General features: G+C 42.1%; 2 protein-coding genes across 2 annotated transcripts; both read left to right on the top strand.

The window, feature by feature from the left end:
• Positions 1–7,889: 7,889 nt before the first annotated feature.
• Positions 7,890–8,660, top strand: LOC146194009 (uncharacterized). Its single transcript, XM_084600669.1, has one exon. The coding sequence runs from the start codon at positions 7,890–7,892 to the stop codon at positions 8,658–8,660; it is 771 nt and encodes a 256-aa protein (XP_084456795.1).
• Positions 8,661–10,741: 2,081 nt separating this feature from the next.
• Positions 10,742–11,651, top strand: LOC146194008 (uncharacterized). Its single transcript, XM_084600147.1, has one exon. The coding sequence runs from the start codon at positions 10,761–10,763 to the stop codon at positions 11,463–11,465; it is 705 nt and encodes a 234-aa protein (XP_084456273.1). The 5' UTR covers positions 10,742–10,760; the 3' UTR covers positions 11,466–11,651.
• Positions 11,652–12,178: the final 527 nt, after the last annotated feature.

The raw sequence follows: 12,178 nt of genomic DNA, 5'->3' as shown, positions 1-12,178 counted from the left end.
GAACAGACGTTGGAAAACTTTCGTTGTCTTTCAGAGCTAGCAGACTGGGAACATGTACTCAAAGACACCAACCCCAAAACAGATTATGAAAAGTTTCTTAATGCGTTTCTTTCTGCTATAATGCAGCTCTGCGAAATATTAAGACCAAAAATGGGAAAAATAAGAAAACCATGGATGCCCAAGCATATATACAAGAGAAAAAGAAAGGGATAAAATGTATCATGCTTTCATAAAAAAATCGTGATCCTGCTTTACTTGTCCACTACAAGAAGATCAGGAATAGACTGAACTCGGAAAAGCAAAGTCTGTATTTTACCAGAACAAGTTTATCCACATAAATGGAGAGCAGAAAAAAATGTGGTATATGATTAACCACCTAATGAGTAGTAAACAGAATTGTGACACACTGCAAGAAATAATGAAAGGAAACAAGCATGCAAATGGTCAGGAATTGGCAGAAGAAATGAATCGTCCCTTGGTTAATATTGGTCAGTATACTGGGCAAAGTGCATGAACAGATAACTGCCTAGTTATCTGTCCGCATATGTTATGCTTTCGCCATCTACTCCTACGGAAATTGAGACTAATAATGCAACTAAAAAATGATGCTGCAGCTGGAGATGATAGAATTAAAGCATTTCCACTAAAATACACTGCATCTATCATAGGCCCAATATTTTTACATATAATAATGCGATGTTTCAGTCTTGCGATTATCCTGAGGTATTTAAAATTGCCACTCACCCCCGCGTATAAAGGCGGTAATGTGTTAGACATAATAAATAACTGTGTTAGACATAATTACCTCAGCCCAGTACAAGTTCCAAAAGAAAAAATGAACGGAAGTGGCTCTGATACATATTAAAGAAAAGATTGTGGAAAATATTGAAAACAAACTTTTGACCCTAAGTATATTTCTATAAAGCATTCGACACTGTGCAGCATAAACTTTTTATTAAAGCTTGATATGTATGGCGTATGAGGAATAGCGCTGAATTTGATTAAAATATATCTTTGTGAACGCTCTCAGTATTGACATTAATGGCATATCATCCAGCAAAATTCGAATTCTTTATGTGTGTCATAGGATTCATTTTAGAGCCGTTTTATTTCTTCTATAAACTAATGACATTACCTGAATCACTGACTTTACGGGTATCGATTTATATGCGAATGACACCAATGTCTTTTCGACTGGACCAAGCAAAGCTAACTTGGAAAAAGCTGCAAATGAATACCTGCCTAAACTGTCACGGTGGCTTTTAAATAATAAACTGATTCTAAATGCAAGTAAAACAAAGTACATAATAATCAAGCCCATCAATAGGCGAAACTACACAACTATAAATATAGGTAACGGATATTGGAGCTCTGATAGAACAGGTAAAAGAACAAAAAAAATTTGGCGTATGGTTCAGCGAATAGTTGTCATGGACTACGCATGTTAATAAACTAAAAGCTGATTTGGAGCTAGTAACTGAGAAAATCTACAGAATTAGAAACCTTATACCCACTTCCTTAAAACAGGTATTATATTATTCTCTTTTTTACTCTGCTAAATTATGGAATATTAGTTTGGGGAACGAGGACAGCCTATAACTATAATAAATTAATTGTCACACAAAAAAGGTTCTACGCTCCTGCGAAAACTACAGAGGCGATAGACTCAACTTACGGACCACGTCACTTTTTATTAAATACAACATGCTAAACGCTAACAAGGTCTCTTACTTTAAACTGCTACAGTGGATCCACCAAAACAAGCCGCTCATCAGCCTAGGAGAACATAGGAGTGTATATCGATCCGCGATTCTAAAAGGAGAGTGCACGAACTAATTATGGTCACCAAGCACTAATTTTTCAGACTGCTAAACTATTGAACAACTTTGGAATGTGCATCAATTAGAACAAATTCTTTACTGTTTTTAAACCTGAACGCAGACGCTTCTTAGTTACTTCTGCAATTTCATACACGACTCATTGATGTGTATGTTATAACAATGGTGTCAATAAATTAGTTGAATTGCCAATATTAGTTTTTTTTAGATTATACATGAACATTGTTATGTAATGCTTGTAATTGGATACAAAAATGTCCATCTGTTCTAGTATTTCTTCTGATCTATTGATATTGATGTTTGTCGTGCGGGCTTTACACTTAAAGTTGAAGCCACATTTTCTTTCGTGCATCCAGAATCTTGGATCATTTAGTCTATGTAGAAGGCAGTACAATTTTTTCTTTTAATGGGAGTTTGTTAGGTTGTATCATCTCTACTGACCGAAGTGTTGTCTTTTGTTCCTTTCTTGATGCAAAAACTTGTTAAAGGAGCCAAGGCCTTGTCAGGCTTTTAGCCTTTAGCCTTGGCCTCCTCTCAGACACTGTCTGAGGAACAAATAAAGGAAACAAAATTGTGCTGTCTGAACGCGCCAAAGAGTGGTCAGTGCAGATTTAGGCAAACAAAAGCGACAAACCTAAACTACGGCTTCCTGTATTTCAGGAAGACTACAAGCGAGGAAACTTCAAGACCACTTGTCCGATTAAATCCCACTAATCCCATTTCGAACTAGCGCTGAATGTCAGTGTACGTGAATGTGCTCACACGGCACTGCCGATAGCCACAAGCGGCACTTATAAATCATGCAGATATATGCCCGTGATGCATCGTGTCACTCACTAGAGATGTTATGAACTTGCAATGCAACGCAGTAAAATGATAATAAAGTGAGACACAAAGCACGCCCTACAATCTCTTTGCAATGTTTCATTGAAGTCGTGCGCCGTCGTACATAATTTATCCGCTATGTACAGTCTTGATCAAAAGTCCTGAAGCCAAATGATTTTCGTCTCGGACGGAAATGAAGCCGTCACAGCACCATTAAGAACAAAAAGGTCATGAAATGCTCAGTGATAGTTTCTTGGTGTGATAATAAATCCTTTCCAGGTATTTTAAATGCACTTCGGCATTTAAATGCGGCGTGAAAGCTCCATTTTGCGGCTGAGACAAAATTCCTTTGGCTCCAGGACTTTGAGCAAGATTGTACATCCAGCGTTTGATCTGGGCTGCCTTTCCGAATCTGCAAAATACCAAGACAACGAAACAAATGTTCGAACGGAAATTAAATGAGGACAGAACCTGTTTTGCGAAAAGTAATGATAATGGAGAAAAAGAAATCGATGCAAAGTAACGCAACAATAAAGCGTCAATTCTGGGGGAGACCGCTTCTTGCGAAGCTGAAATTGAAAAGACGGCAGCTGGCTTAGCTCGTTGATTCACTACAGTTTTCGGTCTTAGTCACTATCCCTAGTCACAAGGTAAATTCACACTCATGTATAAAAGCGAGAGAATGTCAAACGTTTTCTTGTCTCCTCTTGGTGTTTGATCACGAGCGAAAGAATAGGCCCTGAAGTGATTGTTTCGTATTTGCGAGTAAGCCGACTAGTGACAGTTTTTATTTTGAATCTAGGGGGCCGGATCTTTAGACACATGCAATAAAAATAAACACAAAGGCGAAAAATTGGCACTAGGGCGAACAGTTCCGTACGAAAATGTAATTCTCTTTTGAAGCCTCTGGACGCTGGACTCAATTATAATACAACTCTTTGGGGGTTCGTGAACCAGCCCGTTCATTTGACTCTATATGACCGTGCTCCGTACTTCTTGTTTGGCTTTAACAGGGGTTGTCATTTTTTTCCATGGCTGCCCTTAGGACTCGGTCTAACGCTTCATGTCATCTTTCCTTTAATTTTTTTCTTCATTCTATCTTGCACAGAGCGCAATGAAGTACAACACGTGCAGGATTGAGCGATAAAATAAACTGCGCCTGTTTCTAATTGAATTCCTCCCACACAATCACAAATCGTCTGCGGAAGACTCGTACTGTGGTGATATTCGACATCAAACACGAATTTCACTAGACGCAAAACGATCAAATCTAGGTCGACAGGGAAGCCGCGTGACAAAAATTGAAAATCGAGCTTATCGAGTGAATTGCCGTGAATACCATGTTTGGAACCCCTATGTAAAGCGACAGCCACCGCAGTGTTCCGCCGTTCGCTGCTCGTTCAGCATGTAGTGCAAGGTTAAAGCTAAGCACCAGACGTTAAAAAGAGAAATATTAGTAATGGATGGGACCAAAAGGGAACCTCGGATTTCTTACTTTTAATCAATACATATGACCAGTGGCCTAATATTATCAGAAGAATTCATGCGCAGACGCGGACGCGTATAACTACTGGCACGTGATTTGGTGACACCGGCAGACAATAAGTGAATACGCACGTAAATTCTAGACGAAAAACGCCGGCGAGACGATACAAGATTCTTACTAACCTGCTAAAAGCTTCCAAGTATGCATTACATTGCATGCAGCAAATTTTTGGGAAAGTACAAGGAAATGTCAGAAAGGTATCCACAGCAACTGCACAAGACCAAGATGTCCTGCTCAGTTCGTAGAACGTCGACGTAAGAGCACGCAAAAAAAAAAAAAATTGCAGAGCTATAGACTCAGTTATTTAGCGCACCCCTCAGTGTCAGCTGACTGGCATTTCCCGCCGTAAAGTAGAAATCTTCGACACGGCCATCTCGAGAATTTCCGTATCTAGGCCGAGAGCGCAGATAGCGTAATTGTTTTGCATCCTGCTGTTTTCCCTATAGCAACGACACATCGTATTCTGCGAAGTCCCAAGCGCCCGCAGAGCAGCACGGCTACCTAGTAGGCTAGGATTACAAGCTCGGCCAATTGCCGCCACTTTCTGGTCTACAAGGTGGGCTGCACTTTTCTGCTTAAAGGCCGGCGCCAAGGCTCGGAGGCATAGAGAAACTTACTTAAAGAACGGACACTCAAGCAGTTTCGCGGCCGAGCAAATAAGTGTCTGATCACCTTTCAGGCGGCGTAGCGATGTACGCTTCCAACAAGATACTCGGAGAACTTCAGAACGGCTTTAGAAATCGTGGGCGCTTAGATGATAACCTAGCTGTTCGTGCTTACCCAATGCACAGAAATATCTAGAGTGGAAAATAGACCTTTGTATTTGGCCTTCTTGGGCATGAACGGGGCTTACGACAACGTAAACAGGGAACTCCTGTGGAACATATTAAAAGAAGGTATTGGTTATGAGATAATAGAGTTTCTACAGAAAAAATAGCGGGATAACAAAGCAGAAATTACGTGGGAAGGGATAAGAAGTGTGGAAGATGTCAAAGTATGCAAAGGATTAAGACAAGGCTGTCCGCTATCACTGCTGCTGTTCATACTTTATATGATAAATCTGGAACGGAGGATAAAAGACAGTAACCTAGGTTTTAACCTGTCATATAGATTAGGTGGAAAGGCGGTAGAGCAGCGCCTCCCCGGTTTGATGTATGCAGACGATATTGTGCTGCTAGCTGAGAGTCTGGAAGAATTGCAAACTCTAGTTAAGTATTGCGGAGACGAAGGGGACTCTAGGCTTCAGTTTTAGCGCAGTTAAGTCCAGTTTGATGATTTTCAACGGCTCAACTGGTCAGGGTCTTAAAATACAAGTGTAGAGTTCCTAGTTTTTCTTTGTTAGGTTAGTCTCACTGTACAGCGAGCACCACGGAGCGATGCTAGCAAGGTCGCGCCACGATACTCTTTTACTGCGCGTTACTCGTTCGGGCGGCAGGGACGCGCACGCAGGAGCCTCAAAAGAACGACACACACACGTTCGGTAACGGTTAAGAGACTAGGTTTAGTTTACAAGAGTTCGGACAGCACTGGAGAGGAGAGAAACATGAAAGGAGGAAAGGGGGAGAGGGAGAGAGCTTTCTGCTGCGGTTTCGGCATGCTGGTCTTCGCGGGGCAGAAGCGGGCCATCTGCAGCTTCGGCTCGGGTTTCGCTTGCGCGTTCGAAGTGCGTACCAATTCCTGGAAGCCGTTTGTGTTCTGTTTCTTCTTCCTGCGCTCTTCTGGTGCCCCCCTAAGTGCAGCGTTTTCGACTCGTGTATCCTCCATTTTCTACAACAAGGCCATGAAACACCTAGAGTAGCAGAATATAAATATTTGGGGGTATGGGTAAACGACGGATTGGCATACATGGGAAAGCATGAGCAATCACTTAAGGCCAAAGGGGTAAGGAATGCCGGGGTAATGAAGCATAAGGCATTGTGGGGATACAATAGGAATGAGGTTTTGAGGGGTATTTGGAAAGGAATTATGGTGCCCGGACTTACTTTCAGAAATGCGGTTTTGTGCCTAAAATCAGAGGTACAGTCGACATTAGAAATAAATCAGAGATCCGCTGGACGATTAGCACTAGGTGCCCCCGGCAAAACTACACATGAGGCGGTGCAGGGAGATATGGACTGGGCATCTTTCGAAGTACGGGAAGCTCAGAGTAAGATATTTATGAGGAACGCCTGAGGAAATTGGACAGTACCAGATGGGCAGCTAAAGTATTTAAATACCTGTACTTAAAAAGCGTTGACTCACAATGGAGGAAAAGAACTAGAAAACTAACTAGTAAATATGCTAGTCACAAGGACAGAGAAATAAAGATCATTAAGCAACAGGTGAAAAACATAGAAGGTAAAAATTGGATAAATTCGATGAAAAAGAAACAGAGCGTGGAATTATACCGAAAGTGGAAAATGCAGATCAGGAAGGAAGATTTCTTTGATAATTCAATAGGCAGTGCCCTACTTTTTGAAGCTAGATCAGGGTGCCTTAGAACACGCAACTACAAAAAGAAACTTAACAATGGAGATGACGCATGTGCTGCATGTGGTAACTCCAGTGAAACAATTGATCATATTATACTCGAATGTAATGGTAACCATCCGGAAGTTGATGCAGGCGCAATCACTGTTCCTGAAGCTCTGGGGTTTAGAGATACCAGTGGCCGGGTGAATAAACCGACAGTGGAAACTAGCAAAAAACGACTGGAAGATTGGTGACTTAAAAGCAGAGAAGGGACATAATGTTAGTAATGTAGAAACAAAAATTTAATAAATGGAATGATGGTTTAGTTACCCAATTCTTGCACCTAATCACTGCTGTTCTTCACCTGTAGTGGACGGAATGACTGCTGCGGACGCATAATCGACACGGATCTGCTGACTACTGACCGTTGGCGGCAGCTACCAGCTGCCACGCGTTCACTAGGATCGCCGCAAGGGCATCGGTTCACCATCAGTTTACAGCGCAAGCGCCATCACTGCCCGTGACAGCGCGTCACCCGGATTTGTTATAAAAATAGAGACGACCAGCCGCCGCGTGGGATTTGCGGCCGAATTCTTGCACCTAATCACTGCTGTTCTTCACCTGTAGTGGACGGAATGACTGCTGCGGACGCATAATCGACACGGATCTGCTGACTACTGACCGTTGGCGGCAGCTACCAGCTGCCACGCGTTCACTAGGATCGCCGCAAGGGCATCGGTTCACCGTCAGTTTACAGCGCAAGCGCCATCACTGCCCGTGACAGCGCGCCACCCGGATTTGTTATAAAAAGAGAGACGACCAGCCGCCGCGTGGGATTTGCGGCCGAATTCTTGCACCTAATCACTGCTGTTCTTCACCTGTAGGTGAGTGTGTTACAAATACATAGGCTCTGTAGAGTACTACGAACACTTTGGCTGCAAATCCCACCTGTATATTTTGTGTGTTTTTGAGCTGTCAATCTTGCGGTGATGGGTGTTGACCTTAGCACATACCGTGTTCGAATAGGTTGTTTTGTACCATTCGGTAAGAAACTTTTGTCATTTGCGCCAGTATTGTTTCGCCCGGGGTCAGCTACTGCTAACTTCTGCGTACGCGGTCGGCTGACCTTAGCCGTGTCGTGTATATGGCTCCTGTTGATTTGTGCTGGTGACATTGAAACAAATCCTGGCCCTGACAAATGTGATCAAGTTCTCGCTGCTATCAAAGATATGGCATTGTCCAATGAAAAGTTTCAAAAAGAAATCCTTGGAAAAATTAAAGACGTCCAGCTCAGCGTGACAGAAATCAAACGGCGCCTATCAAAATTAGAGGAAAACTCGGATGTTGTTGGTGACGTGTCTAAGGAAGTCAGCAACTTGGGCTCGATGCTGAAGGAATCCCAGGACAAGCTCCAAGGCATAGAAACAGCACAAATGCGTCAGTCGAGCATAGTTGTTGACGACCTTAACAACAGAATGCGTAGAAATAACTTGATCTTCAAAGGCATCACAGAGGAAGCAACAGAAACATGGAAAGATACCGAGGAAGTTGTGTCTAAGTTTGTGACCAGGAACTTGGGAATCTCAGTTGGCGAAATCGAACGTGCACACAGAATAGGACAGCGAAAGCAGGGCAGCATCCGCCCAATAATTGTGAAGTTCTTAAATTTCAAAGACAAGACCAACATTCTCAAAAATGCTTCCAAACTTAAAGATCTTGACTCTGCTTCCGTCTGGATAGAGGAGGACTTTTCACCTAGGATGCAGTTTATTAGGAAACAGCTTAGAGACTTCGCTCGAAGTATACGAAATCCTGGTGAAAAGTATAAGCTATTATTTGATAAGCTTCTTCTTAACAATACTCTGTACTCATTTAACAGTGCCACTAGAAAAGTGATTGCTCTCCCAAAGCGCGATTCCAAAGAAGTGGATGTTTGTGACAATAGCGGAACAAATGAAATGTCTGCCCTTTCTGATTCTGAGGCCACTCAGGAACACTGACTACAAAATAAACCCATAAGCTTCGTATTGTCAATTTTAGTGTCAAACTTTCGCAGCCTGTTTCCAAAGCAAGATAATTTGTGTGCATATGTCGACGCATGCTCAGCCGACCTTGTGTTGGGTACAGAAACCTGGTTATCGCCCGATATTGCTGATACTGAATTATCCTTGTCCAGCCAGTTTTCATTATTCAGAAAAGACCGCGTTACTTCGCGCGGTGGTGGGGTACTAATTGCCGTAAGGAAAAGCCTGCAAGCACATGTTGCTGATACAGGATCGTGCCTGGAAATTTTGTGGGTTGCATTACGTCTATCATCATCGGTAACTTGCGCCGTTGGGGTCTGCTATCGCCCACCTGATTCACACGAGGAATTCGCTCAAAAACTGAATGAATCCCTAACTTACCTGCAGAACAAATTTCCACGTTCACCAATATTCCTGGCAGGTGACTTCAATTATCCGAATATTGAGTGGCGGGAATGCCGGCCCCTCCACGGCGCAAAAAAGCGTGAATGTCAGAATTTTATGGATGTGCTAGCACTTTTCAACCTACATCAAATGGTTTCCACACCTACGCGTGGCGATTCAATCTTAGATCTAGTGCTGACAACGCAGCCTGAGCAAACGTCTGTAAACTTGCTGGATGGTCTCAGTGACCACAAAGTTTTGCAGTGCGATTTCACAGTAGCCAGAAACAAACCAGAAAAAGCAAATAAAATTATATTTGATTATACCAGAGCAGATACTGATATGATACTTAATGAGCTATCATTGTTCTCTGCAGATATTTTTCGCTCCTTCAATTCGCGGGACGCGAATGAAAACTGGTCTCTTATTCGGGATAAACTAACTTTGCTTAAAGATAAGTACGTACCTAAGGTCACCATCACCACATCTACAGAGAGCACATGGTTCACAAGGAGCGTCAAAAGGTGTATAAACAAAAAGAAAAGGTTGTACGCGAAAGCTAAAAAGTCAGCATCTGAGCACGATTGGAATCAGTATCGTACACATGCCCAACAGTGCAAAACTGAAATCGAAATCGCAAAGAACAAGTTCTATAACAGTGACATTTCACGTCTGTTAAAGAACAATCCTCAAAAATTTTGGCGCGTTGTTAATCCAAACTATGGTACAAACACCTCAGTGTCAATAACTAAAGAAGGAAAGCTCCTTACCTCCCCTGAAGTAGCAGAGGAATTCAACCAATTTTTCTGCTCAGTTTTCACTGATGAATGCCCTTTACCTACTGACCTGCAATTTCCAGAGGTACACGAAAGCATGCCCGACATAACTGTCACAGCAGAAGGTGTATCCTCTGCCATAGACCGCCTCCCTGCTAACTCTGCACCCGGCCTCGATAACATATGTCCTAAATTACTAAAAATAGCGAAACCTGCAATATGCTCAATCTTAGCTGCTATTTTTCAGCAATCCATTGATACGGGTTGTGTACCATACGACTGGAAAATTGCGCGTGTCATACCCATTTTCAAATCTGGTGATGCCTCTCTGCCATCAAATTACAGACCAATTTCTTTAACCAATATAAGCTGCAAATTGCTAGAACACATAATCTCCTCCACCATAATGGGTCATCTGGTGAAGCATAACTTCTTTTTTCCCAATCAGCACGGCTTCCTACATGGTAGGTCTTGCGAAACACAACTGTTTGAATTGGTTACTGACCTTCATCATGCTGTTCATGTGCACTCTAAAATAGACGCCGTATTTATAGATTTCGCCAAAGCATTCGACAAAGTCCCACACATACGTCTAATAAAGAAGCTTGAAAATTTAAACATAAATTATAAGGTTATTTGTTGGATAAGGAGTTTTTTGGCTAATCGCTATCAATCAGTCTTTGTTAACAGCCATTCTTCCTCCCACTCCCCCGTTAAATCTGGAGTGCCGCAAGGGTCTGTACTCGGACCTATCTTGTTCTTAGTTTATATAAATGATATCAGTAATAACCTAAATTCCACGGTCAGATTATTTGCTGATGATTGTGTGGTATACAGACAGATAACTGATCTTTCAGACTGTACTCATTTACAATCAGATATTGATAAGATCAACAATTGGTGCACACAATGGCAAATGGAAATTAACACCTCAAAAACAAAACTTGTCAGATTTACCACAACATCTAACACCGAACCATTCCATTACACTTTGAACAACGTGCGTATTGAATCGGTACCCATCATAAAGTATTTAGGTGTACATTTAGCATCAGACCTTTCATGGAACTGTCACTTAGATACGGTCATCAATAAGGCTTGCAAAACCCTCGGCTTCCTCAGACGCAACCTGCGATTAGCTAATCCAGACACAAAGCTATTAGCATACACCACATTAGTGCGCTCTAAGTTGGAGTACGCCTCTTTAATTTGGAACCCTCATCAAGCATACCTAGTAACAAAATTGGAGTCTCTGCAAAATAAAGCCGCCCGTTTCATATCTAAAAACTATTCGCGATCAGCAAGTATAACTGAAATAAAAACAGCCCTCCACTTACCTCTTCTTGAAAGACGGAGAATGTTTTCCTTACTGTCCTTTTTCTTCAAATTATATTATAGTAATTCTTCCTTTGCGTTGTATCATATCACGCCGGCTCATCATGTATTCCCACGCATTGATCACCAACTGAAAGTGCAACCCATCTTTGCTCGAACCAATCTGTTCTTTCACTCGCCTCTCCTCCTCGCCATCCGTCAATGGAATCTGCTGCCTGCCACCATTGCATCTTCCAGTGATTATGAAACGTTTGTAACCGGACTAAAAAATCACTTCGAGCTGTAACCTTCATCTTTGCATTTCTTTTTTATGTTCGTATTAAAGCGCTGCTCTTCGAAAAACGTGAATGTTAGGTGCCATCTGTATCTTTATTTGAGTGTTTGAAGCATTAGCTTTTCAACATTTTGCGCCTGGCTATATTGTTAACCACTGTATACTTATCGCAATTTTGGATGCATTGTTTGTACTGTTGTCCCACTTTCCGCCCCCCCCCCCCCCCTATGTAATGCCCGCCCGGGCCTTTAGGGTATTTGAATAAATAAATAAATAATAAAGATATAGGGAGAAAAATGAACATAACTACTGCTACCACCCCGTTTCAAAAGGGACGCTCCTATATTCTATCCATCCATTCCATTTCACCTCAAAGGCAGACAGCTCATCATACGTCCACCGGTGCTGCCCGCTTTAACGCACTTTTTAATGCGTCGCCTCGTTTTTCCAGTAAGTTGTTTTCTTTTGCTCGCAGAATTGATTTTGGTGCTTGTTGAGATAACTTCATGTTAGCAAATTGTTTTCATGCTGCGTGAACGTATTTTGCATGTGTAACGTAATATATGAGCCATGAAGGAGATTTAGTTTGCATCTATTCATTTGTTCTTTGGCCGTCTTCTACGGGAGAGTATGTGCATTCCTTCCAAAGCATAATTTTCCAGAAGTCTCTTGCAACACTTTCCGTTTAAAACACAATATGCTATCTGCGACTCACCTGTATTGTA

This window comes from Amblyomma maculatum, chromosome 4, assembly GCF_055883805.1.
Source record: "Amblyomma maculatum isolate TAMU_Amacu chromosome 4, ASM5588380v1, whole genome shotgun sequence".
Lineage (NCBI taxonomy): Eukaryota > Metazoa > Arthropoda > Arachnida > Ixodida > Ixodidae > Amblyomma > Amblyomma maculatum.
Note: the sequence above shows the minus strand (reverse complement) of the source record. Positions and strands in the feature narration are given on the sequence as shown.

Excerpts from the sequence above, each read along its gene's own strand:
- LOC146194009 (XM_084600669.1), top strand. The coding sequence starts at position 7,890 with ATGGCATTGTCCAATGAAAAGTTTCAAAAAGAAATCCTTGGAAAAATT.
- LOC146194008 (XM_084600147.1), top strand. The coding sequence starts at position 10,761 with ATGGAAATTAACACCTCAAAAACAAAACTTGTCAGATTTACCACAACA.